Genomic DNA, 25826 nt, shown 5'->3' with positions numbered 1-25826 from the left:
CTAGCTGTGTGATCCTGGGCAAGTCACTTAACCCCAATTGCCTAAAAGAGAGAGAGAGAGAGAAGAGAGAGAGAGAGAGAGAGACAGAGAGACAGAGACAGAGACAGAGACAGAGAGAGAGAAGAACCAACTAGAATAGAGATGAGGGTTCAGGAGGAGCTAATGGGGCAATTAGTTGGCATTCACCATGGGAACCAGTATAATGGGAGATGGATTGACAAGGTCTATTGGTGGGAGGAGTTTGCAACATGGACAAAACTTAATCAAGAGAGAAACTCGAATTGTTTAATTAACAGGTCAAGGCTCTAAATGGATTATACAGTGCTGGTGTTGGAGTGTGTGTGCATACATTCTACCTGTTGTTAACTAAAGGCCAATCAGAACCATCTCACCCCACAGGTAAAAGTCTTTTCTGGATTGCTTTCCAAACACAACTCCCAGATTCAGGTTGAAGAGAGAGTCCAGGCAGCTTTCCCAATACTCAGACGTAGTTGAGAGGCAACATGATGTGGCTAACAACACTAGGTTTAAGTCAAGGATACCTGTGCTCAAATCTCAGCTCTGACAGATATGAGAAGCATGATCCAAGGACCTAACTCCTCTGTCTCCTAGTTTCCTTATCTGTAAGATTGGAATAATAGCTATTACCCACTTCACATAATTACGAGGCTCAACGAGATAAGGTATGTTTTAAAGGTCTTAGTAGTTATTACTATTTCCCCACAAACACACATTTCTCCCTGTACCTTCCAATTGCTATAATTTGGCTTAAGGCATATTTACTTCATCTCTGCCCCTTTCCTTCTTTTGGTTTTCCTTTTTTTTTTTTTTGCTAGGCAATGGGGTTAAGTGACTTGCCCAAGGTCACACAGATAGTAAGTGTCACGTGTCTGAGGCCAGATTTGAACTCAAGTCCTCCTGATTCTAGGGCTGGTGCTCTATCCACTGTCCCACCTAGCTGCCCTTGCCCCTTTCCTTAAATCTCTTTTTGCTCCCAGTTCTCTCTCACCACTTCTTCTTACCCCTGCCAATCCCCTGCCAAGGCCCTAGAGTCCAAAGTTGTCTGTCCCTGTTCTTTTTCCATCTTGCCACACAAAAACATTTCTAAACTTCCATATAAACCAATGCTAGCAGGGACGCTCCCAGTCAATACTGAGGAGTACCTGAAATACATAAATAATTAGGGTATGTGGAGAATTGCTCATCACAAAAAAGCTAGTTCATCCTGTCTCATTATTATGTTGCTGTTGTCCAGTCCTGGTCCACTCTTCATGACCCCATTTGTGGTTTTCTTGGCAGAGATATTGGAGTGGTTTGCCATTTCCTTCTCCAGCTCATTTTACAGTGAGGAAATTGAGGCAAACAAGTTAAGTAACTTGCCCAGGGTCATACAGCTATTAAGTAAGTGTCTGAGGTCAGATTTGAACTCATGAAGAGGAGTCCTGACTCCAGGCTTGGCACTCTATCCACTGTGCCATCTAGCTGCCATTGCAGGCATTATTCTCAATTCACATATCAGCAAACAGAGAGGTTAAGCGACTTTTCTGGTCCTAAGGCTAATAAGTCAGAAGGAGGATTTAGCTTCAAGTCTCTTCAGATTCCAAGTCCAGCATTCTTCTCACTATACCACGGTGCCTTTCCTGGGATCCCATAAGGGTACAAGGAACGGCATTCTATGTGAGTTATACTAACTGGACAATTAGGAAACTGAGCACAGACAAGAACAGTAAGAAAATAAGGATGAAAGACAACACAAAATTACCTCAATCATGGAAGAGCCAACTAGTTTGACATTTTCATCCAAGAGCTTCAACAAATACTGAAATTCAGAATCATCATATTCATATCTGTTGCCAAAAAGGATGGAGCAGATGATATTTGAACTAACATGTTTTAAGATGATTGATGTGTCAACAGGTTTACCTATATCCCAGTGCAGTAAAGAGAAAAACAAGGGTGCTATGATTGGAAGAATGAAGTTACAAAACTCGAGAACTGGAAAGGACATTAGTGGCAACCTATATAGCAAAGAAATCCCCACTCTGGCCACCCAACAAGTGATCTTCCAGTCCATGTAGTCAGAACTGATGAATTAGTTACACCCCACCAGAGGACGATCATGGGTTTTAAATGGTTTCTCCAAAACTAGGGATCACTGATTTCTACCACTTCACTACTACTGCCTCCACCACCTCTTGGTCCCTAGTGGCATGCAATTGTGACACAGACTGTAAAGGCTGTGGATAATGTATGTGATTATGTCTTCATGGCCATGAAGATCTCAATGAATTTCTTTTTCCAGTGGGATTATAGTTGTGCCAGATCAGTACCAGGATTAAGGGATGAGCCAAGCATCAGGGACAGAGATCAGACTGTAACAGTTCAATACCAATATAAACAATAAGGGTAAGGGTCTGACAGAAAATTTCCTTGATTTGCTATTCTTATTGTAATATTGTGAAAGACAAGCTATCCAGGTAAACTATGAAAGACAGTTTATCCACGTGTTTTCATGACAACTATGACTTTTAGAATATTTCAATAGGATAGTATTTACTAAATATCCCCTGCACCTCTTTGAACTGAGTCTGAAGACCTGGGTTTGAGTCCTGGCCTTGCCTCTCACTAAATGTATGACCTTGGACAAGTCACTTTCCCTCGCTGTGCTTCAGTTTCCTCTTCTGTAAAATGAGAGGATTGGACTCAGTGGTGTCAAACATATGTTGGATTGTGTTTCTACTTATTTTGTTAAGCATTTCCCAATTATATTTAAATGTGGTTTGGGAGGCACTAGGGAGCTTTATGGATTCCCTTGTGGTCCAGGGCTGCAAGTTTAATACCTCTAGGTCCCTTCTGGCTCTGAATTTATTGTTCTGTCATCTCATGAATATGTCTGAAAAGTCTTGGGTGTGATATTGAACTAGATGACCTTTCAATGACTAGATGACCACTAATGCCCCATCTAGTTCTAATGATGCTTGGGAGCCTCTGGGAATTCAGACTCCGCCACCCAAGTTCTACTTGGTGAAGGCCAGCCTAGACCTCTAGCCATTGCATACTATCTCACTGCACTGCTGGTAACAAAGGCAGACCACACAAGAGGGCGTGACTGCTCAGAGTAGCCCATTCCCCCCGGGAAGGCAAGTAGAATTGTGTAAACCCACTGAATCCTCAGAAATGATCAACTGGAAAACAATGTTTGGGAAACCATTTTGCAAGTAGCATCTCCTACCCATAGCAGTCTTAGCACTTTTCCTTCCCAGGAGAAACTTCATTGGCTCTCGAGTCCAAAGGACCTGGGTTCAAATCCCACTGCTGGCACTTTCTACTTTTTTGACCTTGTGTTGCGGTCTGAGAGGTTGAGACCCCTCAAAGACTGGAAAACAGGATGGGGTTGTCTGGAATGAATTCACAGACTCAAGCGTTCTTTAAGTCAAGTTGGCAAAAAGTTTATTGCTACGCTTTTCAGCGGGCAAGGATTCTTAAGGAACTTGCGACCTTAGAGGGGTACAGTCAAAGTTTATATAGGATAAAATATAATAAAACATGTGTCAAATATGCTAATTAGGTAATTCAGGGAGTGGTCAGTTCTTAAAGGAACATGCACTTTGTGTATCTACTGTGCAGGCGTTTTACCCAGAGTTCACTAGGAAAAGCCCATAAGGGGGGGCCACATGGAGGTATGGTTTTAGGCCTGCTACATCACTAAGTTAACTAGAGTTCAGGGATAACTGAGAGTTGTCCAGTCTGCCACCAGTCAATGTCTTGTTTTACAAGGTAGAAGTGGGGAGTATACATGTGTCTTAGGTCTAGAATACAGATAATGAAGAGTCCAGTTTGTAGATAATGAGGTAGGGCGGTAGTATAGATAGTCCAATGGATAAGAATATCTTTATGACCCCATGTAAAGCCAGTTTAAACTAATAATTCCTTCAGGTGCTGTTTGTAACTGCACCAGGGAGAGAGATAAGGGCCTTGCTGGGACCCACTCGTGAGTAATTGCTAGGCACAGTGTCCTTGGGCTGGGGAGAAACTGCCAGGGATAGTGTTTCTGAGGCTAGGGAAAAACACGGTCATGGAACTGGGGTCCTAGTACAAGCACCCAAGCACCCCATCACTTGGACTCAGCTACCCTGGGCTTCTATTTCCTCTTTGCTAAAATGAGCATTTGGAATAACTGTTCTCTTAAATCTCTTCTAATTCTAATTCTGGATCTATGATCCTGTGACCTAAACTAAGCTTATAGGTTCAAAGAATCTTCCCATACCCCAATTTTTAACTATGCAAGAAGATTCTCCTCTAGCATTACCTCTTAGCTCATCTGGCTATAGCCAGCAAGACTCTGAAGTCTGAATCTTGGCAGTTCTGATTTTTGTTATTAGAGAGGCAGCAAGGTGTGGTAGAAAAACATTGAATTTGAAAACAAAAGGACTTGAGTCCCATCTCTGCTACCTACTTATGTTATCTTGGGTAAATCAATTAACTGAGTCTCAGTTTCCTTATCAGTAAAATAGGTATAATAGCAGAACCATAATTAGGGTGGCAATATCAGGGCTTTGCTCCAAGGGTGAAGAATTCAGAGTACACCAACCACTGGCACCCTCCTGGGGATGTTTTCATGGCAATAGGGGCTTCATGCTAGGGCACTTGTCCTCCATCCATATGAACTCTCTCATCCTTCCTCAAGTACCTGTTTCAGATGTTCTAGGTAATAATCTGGCATACCAACCTCCCAGGTTTGTTGTGAGGATCAAATCAAATGAATGTGAAACCATTTTGAATAGTCAAGGGCTTTATAAAAGTGAGGAATTGTCTTAAGAATAATAATAATATCAGCTAACATTTATAGATCACCTATTATGTGCCTATTATAAATATTATCTCATTTGATCTTCACCACAACCCTGGGAGGCAGATGCTATTGTTAATCACATTTTTCAATTGAGGAAACTGAGGTTAAGTGACTTGCCCATAACCACATAACTAGTATGTGTCTGAGGGTCACATTTGAACTTAGCACTTCCAGAGTTCACTAGCACTCTATCTACTCCACCTATCTGCCTCTTACTAATGACTTATTCCATTTCCTCATTGTGGCCTTCACCAAGTAGAACTTGGGTGGGGGGAGTCTGAATACCCAGAGGCTCCCAAGCATCATTAGAACTAGGTGGGGCACTAGTGGTCATCTAGTCATTGAAAGGTCATCTAGTTCAGAATCACACCCAAGACTTTTCAGACACATGCATGAGATGACAGAACAACAGATTTAGAGCTGGAAGGGACCTAGAGGTATTAAACTTGCAGCCCTGGAACACAAAGGAGTCCATAAAACTCCCTAGTGCCTTCCAAACATTGTGCGTCCTCATTATGTAGATGATGTCGCATTCTCAAAGACTGTGACAACAGAGGACAACTCTAGGATGGTCCCATCACCGACTAGAAAGGTTCTGAGAATTTGCTCAGCAATGTGTTCTGGTTTTGTGACCCAAGAACCATCTTAAGTTATGTTCCCAGGAGACTGGATACAATGTAAGGATTTTTTTTCTCACTATAACTTTAAAAGACTGTATACAAAGATATGATCTGTGTTGGTGGAAGGCACCCCCATGAGAAAGAAACTCTGGACCCTAAAAAAAAGTGCTGTCATTTGGGAGTTGAGTTTGATTTTGGGGAAACCTCGACTGCTACCTTGCTCAATTGTCAAATTTATAATTGTTATTTATTATTTCATCATCACAGCCCCCAATACTAACCTTTGTGAGATCCAAAATACATAATAAGAAAATGTAGTTCATCTTGAATCTTGTGTTCTATGAGTTTTTTTCCCATTCCAAAATCACGGAGATTATGTAAAGCAAATCTTCTCATCACTTTCCATGTTTCTCCATTACTAAAAACAATACCTAATACAAAAGCATAACTAAGAGGTAGAATTATGTCCCCAAATGCAGCCTCTGATTCCATCTCAATGCTTCATAAATCCCTACTGCTTATATGATCTAAGCTTCTAGAAAGCATTTCTATCAGTGGAACAGAACTCAGGGAGTCTTGTCTTATTTTGTGTGGGGGAGTAGGAGGTGGGGTGGGAGTGGGTGTGAATTGTGGAGGGAAAAGGGAGAAGCTGGGGGGTGGAAATTAGAAAGGGAAGTAGAGTAGCATAACAGAAAGAATACAAGACCATGAGTTAGGGGACCTCAATCCTAGCCCTTGCTTTGAGACTCACTGTGTGTGACCTTAACCAGGTCACTTCCCTTCTTCCCAAATTTCCTCCCTTATAAAATGGAGTTGGATGATCTCTGAGGTCCCTCCCAGCTCTAAATGATTATGGCATTATTGCAAGTGAAATTCATAACGGGAAGCTCTTGTAATCATGATAAAATGTGCCCTTCACCATTGGAGACTCAGAGAAACTCATACAGCCATATGACAGAAATCTCACTTAATCTGAGGTTAAATGTCATCCCTCCACTCACTAGGTATGTGACTGTGGGAGAGCCACTTAATTTTTTCTGAGCAACACTTGACTAATTTTTAAATGAGGGTAATAATATACTATTACCTCAGGAGGCTACTATGAGGAAACCAGTTTGTAAACTGTGTAACTCCATAATCTATGGATCCACAGTGAGCTTTATAGTGTAATGGTACAATTAGGTCTAGATGACCTAATGGTACAATATATGGTACAATGGTCTAGATGACCTCTGAGATTCCTTTCAGTGAAAGAATTCAATGGTTCTATGATTCTATATTTTGAGAAGTTTGAAGCACAGGAAAAGTGAGAAATTTTCTGAAAGTCACATAGGTTAAGTGAGCTTGGGGAACCTTTAACAAGGGAGTAGAACTCTCTCTCTCTGTGTATTATATATATATATATATATATATATATATATATATATATATATATATATATAACAATATACATACATACATATATATACACACACACACACACACACACAGATACACACATATACATACACATATATACTATATATATATATACACATATACACACACACATATATATGTAAAAGTGGTACCCTTTCAAAGAGACCCCAGGGTATGGAAGAAAAAAAAAGAAATTTCAATTACCATGTCCTTCCGCTATCTTTTTAAATAATGGGATTTCTGGCCTGTTTCCAAACTCTTCACTGCAGTTTAAAAAGGCTTCCCTTATGGCATCATAATCCGCGAGTATCACTTTTCTCTTGGGACCCAGGTACATTGTAAACACCTTCCCGTAAGTCTTGGACAGCTAAAATGTATACAGAAGACAAAGAGGATTAACCAGGAGCATACACAAGACAAAACTGAACTGTTCATGGAGGTTTTGCTGCCCTCCCACCCCTTCTTCCAATGATGTCTTTAGTATTGAGATAGCCTATCTCCAGTGCTTCCCAGTGGCTCACCAGGTATCACCTTCTATTTTCCCACAAGATCCCTCTCCTAAGGGATGCTCTTGTGAGATAGTTCCACAATGGAAAAAATATTTTCAACAAGTTTCTCTGATAAAGGTCCCATTTCTAAAATATGTAAGGCATTGATTCAAATATATCAGGGGGAAAAAAAGCCATTCCCCCATTGACAAACGGTCAAGGGATATGAATAGACAGTTTTCAGAGGAAGACATCTGAACTATCACTAGCCATACCAAAAGACAAAAAAAAAACAACAACCCCTGCTTCAAATCACTAGTAAATAACAAAATGCAAATTTTGATTTGAGTATGTTTTCATCTCATACCAATCAGATTGGCAAATACAACCAAAATAAGGAAAATGACAAATGTTCGAGATATTGTAGGAATGTGTGTAGATTAAGGCACTGTTGGAGGTGTGAACTGGTACAGCTACTGGGGAAAGCAATTTGGAACTATGCCCTAAAAGCCTCTAAATTATATATACCTTTTGACCCAATGATAGCACTACTAGGATTCTACCCAAAGAGAGCAAAGAAAGAGGAAAGGTACACACAAACATATGTGTGTATACATATGTAAAGTCTTTATAGCAGCTCTTTTGTAGTAGCAAAGATGTAGAAACTTAGAAGACACCCATCAGCTGGGTAATGACTGAACGAATTACGGTATATGCATGTAATGGAAAGCTGTTGTGCTATAAGAAATGAAGGGATGATTTCAGAGAAACCTGGGAAGACTTGTATGAGCTGGTGCAGGTTGAAGAGAGCAGAACCGGATAATGACTTCCACTATAACAATGGCATTGTGAAGACAACCTTGAAAGATTTAAGAACTCAAATCAATGCAATGACCAACCATGATTTCAAGTACCACTGATAAAGCATATTACCTATACCTCCTGATAGAGAGGTGACAGATTCAAAATACATTTTTGGACGTGATCAATGTGGAAATTTGTTTGGTTTGACTGTGCATTTTTGTTACAAGAGGTTTGCTTGGTTTGTTTTTTACCCCAAATCAGTACTTGTCAATTGGGGAAAAAAAAGTCTTAGGAGGAAAAGAAAATTGTTTATGTGGTAAATATTCCATTTTGCCCATGTCCAAGTCAGTGTCTGACACATAGGATATGCTCAATAAATGTATGTTGAATTGAAAGGGAAAAAAAATGATAGTGTCCCAATGATCTAAACTTCCCCTATTTTTCTTCCTTGTCTTCCATGAATGTAGGCTTTTTGGAATTTTCCATGAACTGATTTGAACTAAGTCATCAATAGCGGATAATGGCTTAATATGTTATTCTTCCATATGTATTTGCATTTTTAGGATGGAATAGTGGAGGATAATTAAATTTCCAAAGGAACAGACTCACTAATAAGAATTTCAGGCATCTCCATTAAACATATTGGGGAAAGGCTTTTGGTAAGGAACATTTCCTAAAATTTCTCTTATCATGCCGTGTAGACAATAACTGACTCTGTCTAAAGTTGAGCCCAGCCACAAAGGGACATGAAAAATGTTCTTTTGAGATTCAGTGTGGTTTGCCTTGACCCTATGCCCACCTAGGGATGTAACCTTGGGCCCCAGAGCCTTATCCTGGGCAAGGTGACTGGGTTTTTATCCAAGTGCACTGAAAATCAGAAGATGCTGACAGCACATTTTTTGGGATGTGATTTCTAGCACATACACAAACTTACACAGGCACACACGCATGCGCATGCATACACACACACACACACAAACACACACACACACATACATGCACACATACCAAGTGAGCTCCTCTCTTCCTGGCAACTTTGTCCCAGTTGATGCTTCCTCAGTGCCCCAACTACATCTGCTCATTCCTCCTACAGTCATAGCCAGATCTTCAACAGCATAGAAACTCTTTCCGTGCCCCAACCCCAAGTGAGCTCTCCGCCTTTACCCTCACTCATATCCTGGCACAAAAATTCCTAATTAGAGTTCTGCTTGGCTCCTGATGTTGCTGCTGTTTGTTCTTCATTCTCGAAGAGGACGATGACATGAGGGAGGTGATGCCATGACATGTAAGTGAATTGGATTGAAGTGAGGGAGGCCTGTGCAAAGTCACCAGCCTCACTTTCTCCTCCAGAGCCATCTGGGTCGGGTTGAGTGGCAAGATATAGATCAGGATAACTAGAGATGGCCTCAGATGCAGTGGGAAACTTTAGCCCTTTCAAGCTAAGGTCTAGCAATTGTTGCTATTTTGGCCAGAAACCCTGAGGGTCTTCCCTCTCACATAGATTTTTTTATTTTTTTGAGGAGCCTTGGCTCCTACACTAAAGATAACCTATACTAAGATAAAGATTAAGTATCACAAACCTTTTTGTTCCCCTGAACACTAAGAACTCTAGAATCCACCCATATCTTGTCCTTTGTTGGTTTCTAGGCTTCCCACCTTCCTTATTATTCCCATGCCTACGGATGATTAGAGGGATTAGGGTTGGAGTAGGCAAGAGAATTAAAGGATGGGACAATCTTTTTAAGATCCAAATTCAAGTATGTTCTGTCTCCAAGTGATGCTTCCGAACCTGTGTTCTGTGCCTGAATTTTTTTTATACCAACAAGATCCATTCATTTTAGCCTTAATGATTTTTTGTTTTGTTTTGGGGGGGGCAATAAAGGCTAAATGACTTGCCCAGGGTCACACAGCTATTAAGTATCAAGTATCTGAGGCCAGATTTGAACTCAGCTCCCCCTGACTCCAGGACTGGTGCTCTATCCATTGCACCACCTACCTGCCCCTAGCCTAAATGATTTTTATAGGACATCATGATTCCTTTTTGCCATCCAACTACTCATGCTATTTGTGAATTAGTCCTCTACATAATGAGTTATAAAATATTTACCATCCATATACCAAGGAGACCATTCTACGGTTTCTAGCACCCATCCCTTCCTCTTCTCCCCCCATTCCCATCCGCCAGGAGACTGGCAAGCAAAGAAATAAGCTGGTATATTAAGGAAGTCCTCAGAAATCTAGAAAAGCAATTGAAGGAATGACTTTTTTGACCCTCATTTCTATTAGCAGCAGGGAGAAGAGACAGAAAAACTATATGAAAAAACAAACAAACAAATAAATAAATAAATGAGTAAATAAAAGAGCAAGCATAAATAAATAGATAGATGAGTGAATGAGTGAATAAGCAAATAAATAAGCAAACAGATAAAAAGATAAATAAATAGGGAATAACAGATAAATAAAAATGAGTAAATAAATAAATAAATGAACAGATGAATAAATAAATAAATAGATAAATAAACAAACCAAAATAAGTAAATAAATGAATGAATGGATGGATGAATAAATAAATAAATGGAGAAGCAAATAAATAAGTAAAATGAGGTCCTGAATCCAAGAAGTTCCAGCTAAATAAAGAAGTTTCTCTAAGCTCAAAGGAACCACTGCAAGTTAAGCATAAGCCATCTCACCATGCAGTGGAAAAGGACCTTCCCTAGAAGGACAGGGGACTTAATTCTGTTTCCAGTTCTGCCCTTTGAAACAGTTTAACAAACTCTGAATCTAAGTAGTTACATCTTAGTTTTAGCATCAATTACTACTGCTGTGGTTTGCTGGGCAAGCAAAACGTATAAAAATTCATAGCTAAGAAAAACTCTCTATATCCTCTATCCTTTTTGAATTGCTATTTCTTAACTATTGTTAATTGCCTGTACTATATAGCTATATCCTGCTTTAATTCTCTGTGCTATATATTTTAAAGAGTATTTTTATTTTACTTTTTCTTAGTTACATTGAAAAACAATTATTAACATTTGATTTTTTATCATAATTAAGTTCCAAATTCTGTCTCTCCTCCATTCTTGAGTAGGCAAACATTTTGATATAAATTATATGTATGCAGTCAAGCAAAACATATTTCATATTAGCCATGTTGCAAAAGAGAACACAGACAAAAAAAAAGAAAGAAAAATAAAGTTAAAAAAAAAAAGCTTCAATCTGCATGCAGACTCCATCAGTTCTTTCTCTGGAGTTGGATAGCATTTTTCATTGTAAATTCTTTGGAATTGTCTTTTATCATTGTATTGTTGAAGAGAGCTAAGTCATTCATTGTACAATATTGATTGTACATTGATCATTGTACAATATTACTTTTCTGTGTCCAATGATCTCCTGGCTCTGCTCACTTCATTTTGCATCAGCTCATGTCTGTCTTCCTAGGTTTTTCTAATAGCATGATTTCTTATAGCACAATAGTATTCCATCACAATCATATATCACAACTCATTCAGCCATGCCCCAAATGATGGGCATCCCCTCAGTTTCCAATTCTTAGCCACCATAAAAAGACTTAATACAAATATTTTTGTATATAAGATCATTTTCCTTTTTCTTGATCTCTTTGGCGAACAGATCTGGTAGTGGTATTACTGGATCAAAGGATATGCACAGTTTTATAACCTTTTGGGAAGAGTTCCAAATTGCTCTCCAGAACTATTGGATCAGTTCCCAAACCCACCAAGAGTGCATTAATTACCTTATCTTTTGAAAGCAGATGTTCCTTAACCATGAGTGGATCTTTTCTGGTATCCCATTGCATGTTTAACATCAACCTTCTCTGTTCTGTCTTAAACCCACAATATCTGAGAAAATCAGCCCACCCACCCCAAAAGGCCTCACTCACCAAACATGCACACTCCTAGGACTGTGTCCTCATTGATCAATGTACCACACCCCACCCCTTACAAATACAAAACCCTACCTCCATCAGGGATATATACTGCTTGCTCAGATCCACCAAATTCAGGTTGCCTATAAAGGGCAAAGGAAGGGGTCCAGGAGGCAACTTGCTTTTGTATCTCTCAAGCAAAGTTATCAAATAAAAGATAGCCACCAAGCCCAGTGCCCCATAGAACAAAGATGAGACAGTTAGACCCTGCAGCAAAACCTTGTAGGCTGTCATCTTCCTTCAATTAGCTTTCCCTGCACGGTGGCATCTGGAGGTAGAGAGAGCCGAAGACACTGCCTTTATAAGCACATCCTCACCCCTGCTGGAGGCATGTTCAAATCCCCGTGGCTCTGGTGCCTTCAGCTGATATCCACATCCGTGGCTTTGAAAAATGGCCAGCTGAAACATTTCCAGTGCAGAAAGTGTGGATTATATTGATGTTTTTCAACTGGAGATCTAATTTCTTACTATATTTACTTCTTTAATCATCAAGGTGACTACCTACCAGGAAGCTAAATCTAATCTCATAAGAATTCAGTTGGAATCAAGTAGCAAGTTATGTAAAAGAGGACATCAGAGGCAGGTAGGACAGAAACCACCACTTACCCCCAAAGAAGACATTTTCCCAGATACTTGTGATGTGAAAGACAATTATTAACTGTGATTTGCCCCATACCTTACCTGCACCCACTAGAATTGGCCCTGGAAACCCCTAGAACTTCCCAAGATATTGTCTAGCATATATGTGTGCCCTGGAATAGTACTGTTTTGATTTTTCAAAGGGATTTTTCTTTTTGAGGTAGAAATAGCTGGAAAACCACTGGTCCAGAAAACTGAATCCTAAGTGGGGAATTAAGACATAAGGGTTTGATTTGGGATTTATTTAGTTATCTTCAGCAACTTGCTATTTCATTTGTTTTTCTGTCCATGATCCTCCATTTTTAATAAAAAGAGAGAAAACATCAACCTAGAGTCAGAGTCAGCCAAATTCATGGTCATTGACTCTTAGTCTTTTGTTCTGAGTAATAATAATAATAATAACCACAACAATTTACCTTTGATTTTTCTCTCCACACTGAGATTCTCTTCTCCATTTGTTAGTTATGGTTGGAACTTCCGTTCTGAGAAAGGTCCCAGACCTTCAGTGTTTCACTGTCCATAGTTGGCTACTGTGCTTCAGCTGCCTTCTCCCATTGGTGACTTCCTCCCAGAATCTCCATTTTGATCAATGGCCCAGACCAACCATTCTGCATCCTCTGGATTTTACCACCAATCCCCTGTTGGAACCTGCACCACTTTTCAGATCCCCTTCTTATGTGTTGTCTTCCCCCAAAAGAAAGTAAGTACTTCGAAATCAGGGACTTCTTTCTTTTTGCTCATATTTAATTTCCCAGCACTTACTGTTGTTGCTCCTGTTTGTCCTTCAAGAGGACCAAAGACACCACCAGGTTAAGTGTTGACTAGAGCATGAACTGGATTTAAGTGAGGCAAAGTTTCACAGTCTTTCTGACTCCAGGCCAGGCACTCTCTCCACTGTGCCACCTAGTTGCCCCTTGACCACACCTACCAATAATCTATTATCCTCACACTCCCCTATTAGGTCCCCTCCTGCTCTGCTGTAAGTTCCCAACCTACCCCTTTCTGAGTCTGGTATCAGCCCCTCAGGACGGTTATGACCTGACTGCTACCCAAGCATCCATAGCAGCAGCCCCCACAGTGTGGCTACCAAATTCAGCACCCTGGGGCAGTGAATATGAACAGGAGCCCCACATGGCATCTGCAAGTTTCTGTTTGGGGTTGGACAGAGTGAGTTGCACAGTTGTACCTACATAACAAGAATTAAGGGACAGTTTTACATGCAATTGGGAAAAAATAAAATCTTACTAAAAAAAACCCCAAGGAATAAGGGGTAATTTCCTATGTGTAATATTAAATAGAGGATAAAGAGATTAGGCTTCAGTCTCTGTTGCCTCCCCGACCCCACCCACATTTCCTCCACCTGTAGACTTTTTATGGACTGGCCTCCTAGAGAGAAAACATAAGAATTCCAGGGGAGGTAAGTATAATAAGGAAAATCCAGGTGTGTACAGATAAGAGGATCTGACAGAAACCCCACCCTATCTCTTATAGAGGTCTGGTTCAACGGCTGCTTAGGGGTTTGTGGTGCTTCAGATTAGAAATCTCTCCACCTCTACTTAGAACTTCTGCTTATCACCTTGAGCTGGTTTAGGAAGGCTAGAGCAGAGCAGAGCACAAGAGCTTGTGATTTCTACTCCCTGGGTGGACTTTATTAGCACCTTGCTGTTTTCAGTCCCTCCCCACCCTAGGTGCTAGATGGGTCTGTCTTTCCATCTGCCTCCATCTGCCCGCTTCCCTGGCTTCTTTCAAATCTCTACTAAAATCCCACCTTCTGCAAGAAGCTCTTCCAGAAAACAAAAGGTCCAGAATATCAAAGGAACTAATGAAAAGAAATGCAGGGGAAGGTGGCCTAGCAATTCCAGATCTTAAATTGTATAATAATGCAGCAATCATCAAAACTGCTTGGTACTGGCTAAGAAATAGAGTGGTGGATCAGTGGAATAGGTTAAATATGCAAGACACAGTAGTCAATGACTATAGTAATCTATTATTTGATAAACCCAAAGACCCCAGCTTCTGGGATAAGAACCCACTCTTTCAAAAAAAACTGCTGGGAAAACTGGAAAAGAGTATGGCAGAAACTAGGCATGGACCCAAATCTCATACCATATACCAAAATAAAGTCAAAATGGGTTCATGACTTAGATATAAAGGCTGATACCATAAGTAAACTAGGAGAACAAGGAATAGTTTACCTATCAGATCTATGGAGAACAGAAGAATTCATTGACCAAACGGGAGATAGAGAACATTAAAACGCAAAGTGGATAATTTTGATTACATTAAATCGAAAAGTTTTTGCACAAACAAAGCCAATGCAACTAAGATTAGAAGGAAGGTAGAAAATTGGGAAATAATTTTTACACTAGTCTCTCTGATAAAGGCCTCATTTCTAAAATATATAGAGAATTAAGACAAATTTATAAGAACACAAGCCATTCCCCAATTGATAAATGGTCAAAGGATATGAACAGACAGTTCTCAGATGAAGAAATTAAAGCCATCTATAGTCATATGAAAAAATGCTCTAAATCGTTATTGATTAGAGAAATGCAAATCAAAACAACTCTGAAGTACCACATCACACCTATCAGATTGGCCAACATGACAAAACAGGAAAATGATAAATGTTGGAGAAGATGCGGGAAAATTGGAACACTAATACATTGTTGGTGGAGTTGTGAAATGATCCAACCATTTTGGAGAACAATTTGGAACTATGCCCAAAGGGCTACAAAAATGTGCATACCCTTTGATCCAGCAACAGCACTCCTAGGGCTATATCCCAAAGAGATCAGACAAATGGGAAAAGGACCCACATGTACAAAAATATTCATAGCAGCTCTTTTTGTGGTGGCAAAGAATTGGAAATTGAGAGGATGCCCATCCATTGGGGAATGGCTGAGCAAGTTGCGGTATATGAATGTAATGGAATACTATTGTGCTGTAAGAAATGATGAACAGGCTGACTTCAGAAAAACCTGGAAAGACTTATATGGTCTGATGCTGAATGAAGTGAGTAGAACAAAGAGGACTTTGTACATAATAACAGCCATGTTATGCAATGACTAAGATTGTTAAACTGAACCCTTCTCAGCATTACAAGGATCTAAGACATCTCCAGAGACCTCGGGATGGAAGATACTGTCTGTATCCAAAGAAAGAACTATGGAAGTCGAATTGCTATCACTATTTTTACCTTCTGTTGAGTTTTGTTTCCTCTTTCTGATGGTTCCTCCTATTGATTTTAATTTTTACTTACAACTTCACTAATGTGAAAATACATTTAATAGGAATGTAAATGTAAAGCCTATATCAGATTGTGCACTGTCTTGGGGAGGGTGGGGGGGAGGAAGGGGGAGAAAAATTTTCAACTCAAAAGCATATGGAAGTGATTGTTGATAAATCAAAATAAATTAATAAAATTTAAAAAAAGAAGCTCTTCCAGGTCCCTCTAAATGTCACTGAGATGATCTCCAAATCTCTCCTGTATGTATCTTATTTGTACATAGTTGTTTAGAATGCCTTTCACTGTATCCCCAAGTGAAGACTTGATTTGAGATAGACCAGTGCCTCCTCTTCCCAATCCCTCCTCCAACATCTACTCACTTGGCCTACATCAAATTCCAAGCAAAGGTCAGAGACCACTAATTTATTTTTTTAGAACAGGGTATAGACTATAATGCAGTAGCAGGGAGAAGAATAAAAGAATGCAAGGGAGGTAATTTGTTATTTATATAGCAGCCAGCAGAAACTGAACAAAAAGTGATTTTCTAATTATATTTCTTATCCCCCCACCCCACACCCATGCCTGGAGGGTGAGATAGACCTCAGATGAATTTCTCAATTAGAGAGGTGGTATCTTTTCCCCACTGGGAATTAGACAGACCATTATGTCTCTGAAGAACACTTGAGTTAGCTCATCAATCATTGCCTTTATCCATGTAACAACTATCCTATTCTCTTTGAAGGAAAGAGCTGGGTTTGGGATTGCTGTTGTTATTCCTCCTTCATTCTGAAAGAGGACCAATGACATCCAGAGGGTGATGCCATGACTTGCAAGTGAGTTGGATTTAAGTGAGGCAGAGCTGTGCAAAATCATCAGCCTCACTCTCTCCTCCAGAGTCAAGACATAAGTCAGGATGACTGGTGATGGTCCAAGATCCTGCAGGAGACCTTGGCCTTTTTAAGCTAAGGTCTTTCCCAGGTCTTAGTTTGAGGAAACAAACATCTGTTCAGTGGTTAAAGGCTAGGTAAGAATTGAGGCAAAAGGTGGCCTAGTTTGCCTTCATAAAAGAATCAGTCTGAAAGGGGAAGACCCTCAGAATTTCTGGCCAGAACAGAAATAATTACTATTTACACTCACTCTGAGCCATCAAAACCCAGATAATGAGCAAGTGAAGTTTGAGCTGGGGCCTATTACTGGCCACTCAGTGAAAGCCAGAGTGATTTGGGTCTAAAGGCTAGTCAAGTAGCTCCATTTGAACCCCAATAGGTTTTATCAAAACCTGGTTTTCTAGAGTTACATCTCAAGAAATCATAATGAAAACTACATGAAACAAAAGAGTTAATTGTCCTAGTATTTTTTTTAAAACGATAGAATAAATAAGCAGGGAAGAAAAAAATCTAGCCCCCCAAGCTCCAAGACACCTTCCCAAGTATAAGTGATTGGGGAGGGGGGAGCCAAGATGGCAGAGTGAAAGCAGTGACTTGCTCGAGCTCTCCTCCAAACCCCTCCAAATACTCATAAAAAACGGCTCTAAACAAATTCTGAAGCAGCAGAATCCACAAAAAGACAGAGTGAAACAAATGTCCAGCCCAAGACAACCTGGATGATTGATCAGAAACGTGTATTGCACCAGGCTGGGAGTGCAGTGCAGCGCGCAGGTGCGCAGGCTGCAGCACACCTGGAGTAGGCCTCAGAGGACTGAATCGCGGGCAGCTGTGGAGGTTTCCAGACTCCTCAATCCAGGAATGCCAAGGACAACTTAGAAGGTCAGTGTGAAAAGTCTGTTTCTCTCCGTGCTGAGACAGGAAGTGGGTTTCACCTCCATTCCCCAAGAGCGTGGCCCTGGGGGGGGGGGCAGCTGCTTCCCGAGCTTCCAGGCCACAGACTGAGGGGGAATCCAGTGGCTGATCAGAGAGGGATTGCAAGGATCTCTTTGCCAGTGCTGAGGCAGGAATCTCTTGCTTTGCCCGTGTTTGGATCTGGGCCACAGTTCTGTGCGGCTGTGCTGGGGTGAGAAGGAGCGCTGGCTTGCTGGAGCTTGTAGTGACTCTGGAGAGGAACCCTTCCTCACAGTTACAGGACAGAAAGGATTACTTGTGGTCACAGGCCAGGAAAGGAGTAAACACCTCGCCCCTTATCATACCACCTTGGAAGAACTGAAAATTTACAGGTCCCTACAAGTATCTCTGAAAACAGCTGTACAAACCCCTGAAGCTTGGGGACAATACATTCTCCACACTGAAAGCAGATTCTACCTTAACAAAGAGTTTAAAACTCAAGTAATTGGCCGGGATCATGAGCAAGCAGCAAAAAGAGTCAGACTATATTATCTTACTTTGGTGAAAAAGAAGATCAAAATATACAACCAGAAGAAGACAACAAAGTCAAAGCTCCTACATCCAAAGCCTCCAAGAAAAATAGGAATCAGTCCCAGGCCTTGGAAGAGCTCAAAAGGGATTTGAGAAGCAAGTAAGGGAAGTAGAGGAAAAACTGAGAGTGATGCAAGAAAATCATGAAAAACAAGTCAACAGCTTGCTAAAGGAGACCCAAAAAATACTGAAGAAAATAACACCTTAAAAAAGCCTAACCCAAATGGCAAAAGAGGTCCAAAAAGCCAATGAGGAGAAAAATGCCCTAAAAAGAAAAATTGGCCAAATGGAAAAGGAAGTCCAAAAGATTACTGGAGAAAATACTTCCTTAAAAACTAGAATAGAGCAATTGGAAGAGTGACTTTATGAGAAATCAAGACACAGTAGAACAAATCCAAAAGAATGAAAAATTAGAAAACAATGTGAAATATCTCATTGGAAAAACAACTGACCTGGAAAATAGACCTAGGAGAGAGAATTTAAAAATTATTGGACTATCTGAAAGCCATGATCAAAAAAGGAGCCTAGACATCATCTTTCAAGAAATTATCAAGGAAAACTGCCCTGATATATTAGAACCAGAGGGCAAAATAGAAATTGAAAGAATCCACAGATCTCCTCCTGAAAGAGATCCCCAAAGGAAAACTCCTAGGAATATTATAGCCAAATACCAGAGTTCCCAGGTCAAGGAGAAAATATCACAAGCTGCCAGAAGGAAACAGTTCAAGTACTGTGGAAACACAATCAGGATAACACAAGATTTAGCAGCTTCTACATTAAAGGACCGCAGGGCATGGAATAATATTCCGAAGGGCAAAGGAGATAGGATTACAACCAAGAATCACCTACCCAGCAAAACTGAGTATAATCCTTCAGGGGAAAAAATGGTCATTCAGTGAAATAGAGGACTTTCAAGCATTCTTGATGAAAAGACCAGAGCTGAATAGAAAATTTGACTTTCAAATACAGGACTCAAGTGGAACATGAAGAGGTAAACAGGAAAGAGAAATCATAAGAGACTTATTAAGATTGAACTGTTTACATTCCTGCATGGAAAGATGATATTTATAACTCATGAGACTTTGTCAGTATTAGGGTAGTTGGAGGAAAAAAATTATATGTATGTATATGTACATAGATAGATAGAGGGCACAGGGTGAGCTGAAGATTAAGGGGTCATATCTGGAGAATAAAATTAAGGGATGAAGAGGATTATACTCAGGAAGAAGAAAGGGAGAGGTAGAATGGGGTAAATTATCTCACAAAAAAAACAGAAAAGAAAAGTCTCTTACAGTGGAGGGGAAACGGGGGAATGAGAGGAATGAGTGAATCTTATTCTCATAGGATTTGGCTTAAGGAGGGAATAACATACACATTCAATTGGGTATGGAAATCTGTCTTACCCTACAGGAAAATAGGGGGAGAAGGGGACAAGAGAGCAGGGGGATGATAGAGAGGAGGGCAGATTGGGAAAGGGGAATCAGAAGTAAATACTTCTGAGGAGGGACAGGGTCAAAAGAAAGAATAGAATAAATGGGAGGGCAGGATAGGATTACGGGAAATAGAGTTAGTTTTTCACAACATGTCTACTATGGACATGTTTTGCATAACTGCACATGTACAACCTATATTGAGTTGCTTGCCTTTTCAATGAGGGTGGGTGGGGAGGGAGGAAGAGAGAAAATTTGAAACCTAAAGTTTTAAAAACATATGTTTAAAAAAATGTTTTCACATGCTACTGGGAAATAAGAAATACAGGAAATGGGGTAGAGAAGTCTATCCTGCCCTACAGGAAAATAGAAGGGGAAGGGGATAAGAGAAGGGGAGAGAGACAGAAGAGAGGACAGACTAGGGGAAGGGACATTCAGAATGTATGCCATATTGGGGTGGGGGGAGATGGGGTGAAAATTTGGAACTCAAAAACTTGTGGAGGTGAATGTTGAAAACTAAAAATAAATAAATTTATATTTAAAAAAAGAAAGAAAAGATGAGAAAAAAAGTATAAGTGATTAAAATTTATATTCCTTTGGACAGAGCACCCACATATAAAGCTGGAAGGGTCAAAACACCTGGGTACCTAGAGTCTCCCATATGCCAAAATGAAGGCCACTTCACACACTCCAAACCTACATCTTCACTCCTTCCTTTCCAGTGTCTTTCTCTCCACATTCTTTGCAAACAGTCCCAGGTACTTCAGCCCCTGTGTTCTTAACCTGAGGCTGGTGAACTTATTTTTCTTTTTAATATTCTGATAAACATATCTCGATATAATTGATTTCCTTTATAATTCTATATATTTTATTGTATGCATTTAAAAGCATTATTCTTAGTAGGGGACCATTCATAGACTTCACCAGACTGCCAAATGGATCTATGATTCAGAAAAGATTAAAAAACCCCTACTCCAATTCCATAATGTCAGTGGCTAATAGATTTGGGGAAGACATCTCCGTCTCCACAGTGATCACAATGCAGGGTTAGGATCAGAGACTGAGAAGTAGACGAGACCTTAGAAGACACTGAGTCCAACCCCCTCATTTTCCAGCTAAAGAAACTGAGGCCCAGAGAGGTCAGGTGACTTGACCAGAATCATACAGCCAGTAGTGTCTGAAATGGTATTTGACTGAGATCTTCCTGACTCTAAGTATGGTCATTTACAAATAAATAACTATTATATAACTACTATAACTATTAATAACTATTATAAATAAATAACTATTTGTATGTTGGAGATGAGTACTCAAAAAATGTGTTGCTATTAAGGGTGCTCAATCAAAATAAATTTGGAGGCCACTGTTATAAGAAAACAGAAAGAGTTCATAAAAAAGGCAATCAGCTCAGCAGATTTGTTACCCAATATTTTAAGACCTCTCCTAAGTTTATTCCCACCAGTGAGCTGTCTGTTTCAAAAGCTAGTATACTCTTCAGCAAAGTGCCTCCTTTTTTCAAATCAAGAAAATCAAACTGCCATTTGATGCCAATTTCATGGCCATGCATTGTCATTATCAGCAAATCTCCAGCCTGACCAGATCTCAAATTGTGTTGTCCCCTCCATTCTACTTAACACCCCAAGATTCAATTCCCTGGTAAAGGGTTAGCCTTTGGATGTCTTGGGCTGTAGACATGCCTATCATTCAAACAGGCCTTGCCATACTTGGGGAATCAAAGCTCTCCTCCTAACACCCCTCCCATCCTCTGAAGTACATGGTAAGAACATTTCTGGGACTAACCATCACCCATTACAAAATGTAGTTTGGGAGATTTAAAATTATGCCATGCGGTTATTAAGCAAAGGTTTCATTGGAAAGGAAAAAAAGTGTATGGGTAACATCATTGTGAAGACTTCCATTTACGGATTTAGAATCACTCAAATCATCCAATACTAATGTCAGAAAGGACCTTGGAGATTATCCAAGCCAATTTCCTCATTTTTCAGTTGAAGAAGCTGAAGTCTTTTAAGTGGAATATGACTGTCATTGATTTTGGAGGGAGAAACTAGTAATTGCAGGTATTCATTCATATATGATTTTGCCTATGCAGTCTTATGGAAGTGATTCATTTAGTGTCTAAATACATCTATTTTCTCTTTTCCCAAAAAGTACCCAAAACCTGTTATACCAAATTTGACTAATCCAGTTTGGAAAAATTAGGGATTAGGTTCCAGCTGTTTGTAGCCCATCTCTTCTGTAGCACCAGCTGGGCCTCTTTGACAATGAATCTGGATAACTTTCAACATTCCCCTTTCTCTGTTGTCTTGCTTTTGTATCTCAGTATTTATGATGACTGGAGTCCAGCATAAGATGAAGACATATATTTTCTTGCTTCCCTAACTCTTTCAGGACCCGTCACTCATAACCTCTAATTTTAAAAGTAAAATAAATCTCTTTAAGGAAATATCTCTTTAAAGAATTTTTTTTCTCTTAAGGAGTAAAAATCAAAGGTATAAATCATGCATTTTACAGCCCTAGCCTGACACCAAATAACAGGCATTTGCAATCATGGTTCTACCTGGTGGTGCATGGATGTGATTGTAAGAAAAACAAATGGGATAGGAAAATAGCCATTTATCATAACCTCCTGCCCTGTACGCTGCAGTGTTATCATTATGGGCCTGATGTAGCTGAAAATACCAAGAGCCTTCAGGGCCAGGCAGACTTTTGAAGCCCATAAATTCAGGACTTTGTAATAGGCTGATCTATTTACCAGAAATGCCAGCCTCTTCCAGAAGCCTGTGCTGCTTTGCTGAGTATCACCTGAGGCCATGAAAGGAGACATTAGGTTTCTGAGCTGTCCACTCAGTTTTGTGGCCTTCTGGGTGATTTTAGGCCACATCCCAGGGCATCACATTTTGAAAAAACAAAATGAAGCACGTGACTGAAAGTATTCTCATCCAGCTGCCACAATTTTGCTTGAAGAATCATGGGGCCAGGAGGCATTTCAGAGATCATTTATTTCAACCCTTTCACTTTCCAGAGGAAAAAACCAAGACGACGATCACACAGTAAGTTAGTAGCAGGACCTTCTTGTCCTTGCTTTCTAGCTCAGAATTCTTATCCATAACCCCAAGAGGCCTCCATAGAGGCTTGGAGAAAGACAGACAACTTGGCCTTGAGGAGAAAGAGGCTGAGACTGAAGAAGGGTTCAAGAAACAGGTATATAGGCTGAGGCTGAGAATAACCCTTCATGTATCACTTGGGAATTCTGCAGTCCAACATAGAACTGGGCAGTTTGGAGCAAAATAAACAGGAGACTGCTGTTTAGTTTGAATTGGGCTACAATGATGTATTTTCTATGGAATTTGTCTTTAAATCACATTGCATTTTATTTCATGTCAGTGTTCTGCAGGTGGTAGACTGACTGGCCTGGTTCCATTCCTAATTTTTTTCTAATTTTGGTTCCATTTTTAACCCTAACCCTTACTCTTTGCAAACTGACATTTGTTTAATTGGGGACTTATTAGGGGTGGCTCTATCAAAGTGAATGATTGATCGGATTACCCAATAAATGTCGGCTCCCCCAAGCAGTTGATGGGAATGATTTGGATCCCAATTATCCAAAGTAGCCATCTGGGCTGTCTTGATCCACCAACTAATTGCTCAGCCCTCCATTCGCTTGCTCATTGTAGGCTGACCTTTTATATTAACATCAAAAAGTTTTCAAAAACACTCACAAGGCTATGGACACAGCTTGGTGGAACATTGAGGACTGAGATGTTATTTCATTGTCGTTAGGAACTCTGCAGTCCAAATTCTATTCAAAGAGTAAAGCAGGTGGAAAGAAAGATAATACAAGTTCTAATCCTTAGGCTCAACTGTTCAGTTACCCCAAAGAAAACAAGTCAGCTGTGATAACAGGAATACCATTTCAGTGAAATTCTAGCTTCTTTATAGGATTTGTTTGAACTGAGATCCCAGAAGAAACAAGTTCATTTAAAAAAAAACAACATCCACAAGCATTTCTTAGGCACCTACTACTACAGACACTATGCTGGAAGCAGCAAATACAATGAAAGATAAGAAACGGCAGAGTCATAATTAGGGCAGGAAGATGGGGGCTTTGTCCTAAGGTACCAACATCCAGGGAGCAAACTTCCTTCTCACAATATTCATGAGACCTGCTATCCATACACCTAGCATACCTCTTCCATGTCTGAGCAACTACAGTCACTTCCTCAATTGGTCTTGGGCTACCCACCACCCCCAGGGGTCATATTATCATCAAACTGGAAGACCTGAGTTCAAATCCAGCCTCAGACACTTACTAGCTGTATTGTCCTGGGCAAGTCATGTATCTTGTCAGTGTCAGTTTCCTTAACTGCAATATTGGGGTAAAAATAGTACCTACCTCCCAGGGTTGTTTTGAAGATCAAATAAGATAATATTTGTAAAGTGCTTAGCCAGTGACTGGCACATGGTAGGTGTTTATAAATGTTAATTTCATTCTATCAAATGTCTCTCATAAGGACTACCATATCCCCAACCTGCCTTCTCTCCCATACTGTCTCTTCCCAGCAGTCATGAGATTATAAGATTGAGGATTGGGGATCATAGACTATGTAACCCAGAATCTCTGGGTGACAGGCTACCCCCTTTCCTAGTGTCGCTGTACTAACCGGCAAGATCTTTGCCATTGTTAGTCTTGGGAACCAAGAACATTCCTTTCATGGGAGATGCCGAGGGTCAGCATTGCTGCAGACGTGCATGGTGGAATCCTCCACCCCAAGTGAACTCCCTTCCCTTCCCCACCAAATGAACTCACCCCAGGTTCCAGCACTCTTGGTGATAATTTTTAGACACAGCTCCTAATTTCAAGTTAGACTATATGCCCCTGTCTTCAAAAGGCATATAATCTAATTTGAAATAGGGCACTTACATTTTTAAAAATAAGACTGCTACGTAGCATATGCTAAGGAACAAACAAGAAGTATACGAGTTTGAGTATACCATTCTGTTTTCTTTGACTAGATCCTGACTTGATGGTCCTGGTAACAAACTATGCCTGCTTTTCAAATCTACTTAAGTATAGACAGGCTTAGCAGTAACAGGATGGATACTACTTGATGATATGTTGAGCTGTTCTGATCTACTTTGCACAGGGAAATAATTAGAAATAAATACCATATAACCTTTAACTACGTTCAGTATTCTTTCTATATAAGAAACTCAAGAAAAGAATTTTCAGCAGCAGAATCTCACCCCTCTTCCAATGATCCCTTCTTTAAATGGAATTATTCTATAATATATATATAATTAGTTAGTAGGCCTATCACCCCCAAAGAGCTCAAAAACAGAAGAAAAGGACCCATATATACACAAATATGTACAGCAAAAAGAACAAGAAATTAAGGGGGTGTCCACCAATTGGGAAATGGCTGAACAAATTATGGAATACAAATGTAATGGCCTACTATTGTGCCATAAAAATGAAGAAAACGATGGTTTCAGAGAAACTTGGGAAAACTTGCATGAACAGATTGAGAGTAAAATTAAGAGAACAATTTGTACAATAACAACTTTGTAAGGACAAATAACTTTGAAAGACTTAAGAACTCAAATTATCACAATGCTCTACCACAATCCCATAGGACCAGTGACAAAGAATGGTTAACACCTCCTGATAGAAGTGATGGACTCAGGGGGCAGAATGAAAAATGCAATTTTTGGACACAACCAGTGTGGGATTTGTTTTGCTTGACTATGTATATTTGTTACTAGAATCTTGTTTTTGTTTTTGTTTTTATCCAGTGGAGGAAAGGATGGCATGGGAAGGAAAAAAATTTTTTTTTAATTAAAAAAAAATAAATTAAAAATAAATGGAGTAATGGTTCCCAATCTTTTCAAATATGAGAATCCCATTTTAGTGTGAAAAGCCTTCATGAATTACCTACATGATAGAAATCACACTATTAATATTTTATCAATCACAATAGCATCTATATAGATACAGAAAATAGTGATACA

General features: G+C 39.9%; 1 protein-coding gene across 1 annotated transcript in view; it reads right to left on the bottom strand.

Moving 5' to 3' along the window:
* LOC110202495 (cytochrome P450 2K1-like) overlaps nt 1-25826 on the bottom strand; it is a 67301-nt gene that overhangs the window by 27473 nt on the left and 14002 nt on the right. Inside the window, exons 2-4 of the mRNA XM_078152914.1 lie at nt 7096-7258; nt 5754-5903; nt 1763-1923 (exon numbers count right to left, since the gene is read on the bottom strand). Coding sequence (XP_078009040.1) covers nt 1763-1923; nt 5754-5903; nt 7096-7228 — 444 coding nt within the window. The 5' untranslated portion in view covers nt 7229-7258. The remainder of the gene's footprint in view (nt 1-1762; nt 1924-5753; nt 5904-7095; nt 7259-25826) is intronic.

The sequence above is a fragment of the Phascolarctos cinereus genome, unplaced genomic scaffold, assembly GCF_003287225.1.
Source record: "Phascolarctos cinereus isolate Bilbo 61053 unplaced genomic scaffold, phaCin_HiC Scaffold_4;HRSCAF=312, whole genome shotgun sequence".
In the NCBI taxonomy this organism is placed as follows: domain Eukaryota; kingdom Metazoa; phylum Chordata; class Mammalia; order Diprotodontia; family Phascolarctidae; genus Phascolarctos; species Phascolarctos cinereus.
This window is presented reverse-complemented; position numbering and strand designations above follow the sequence as displayed.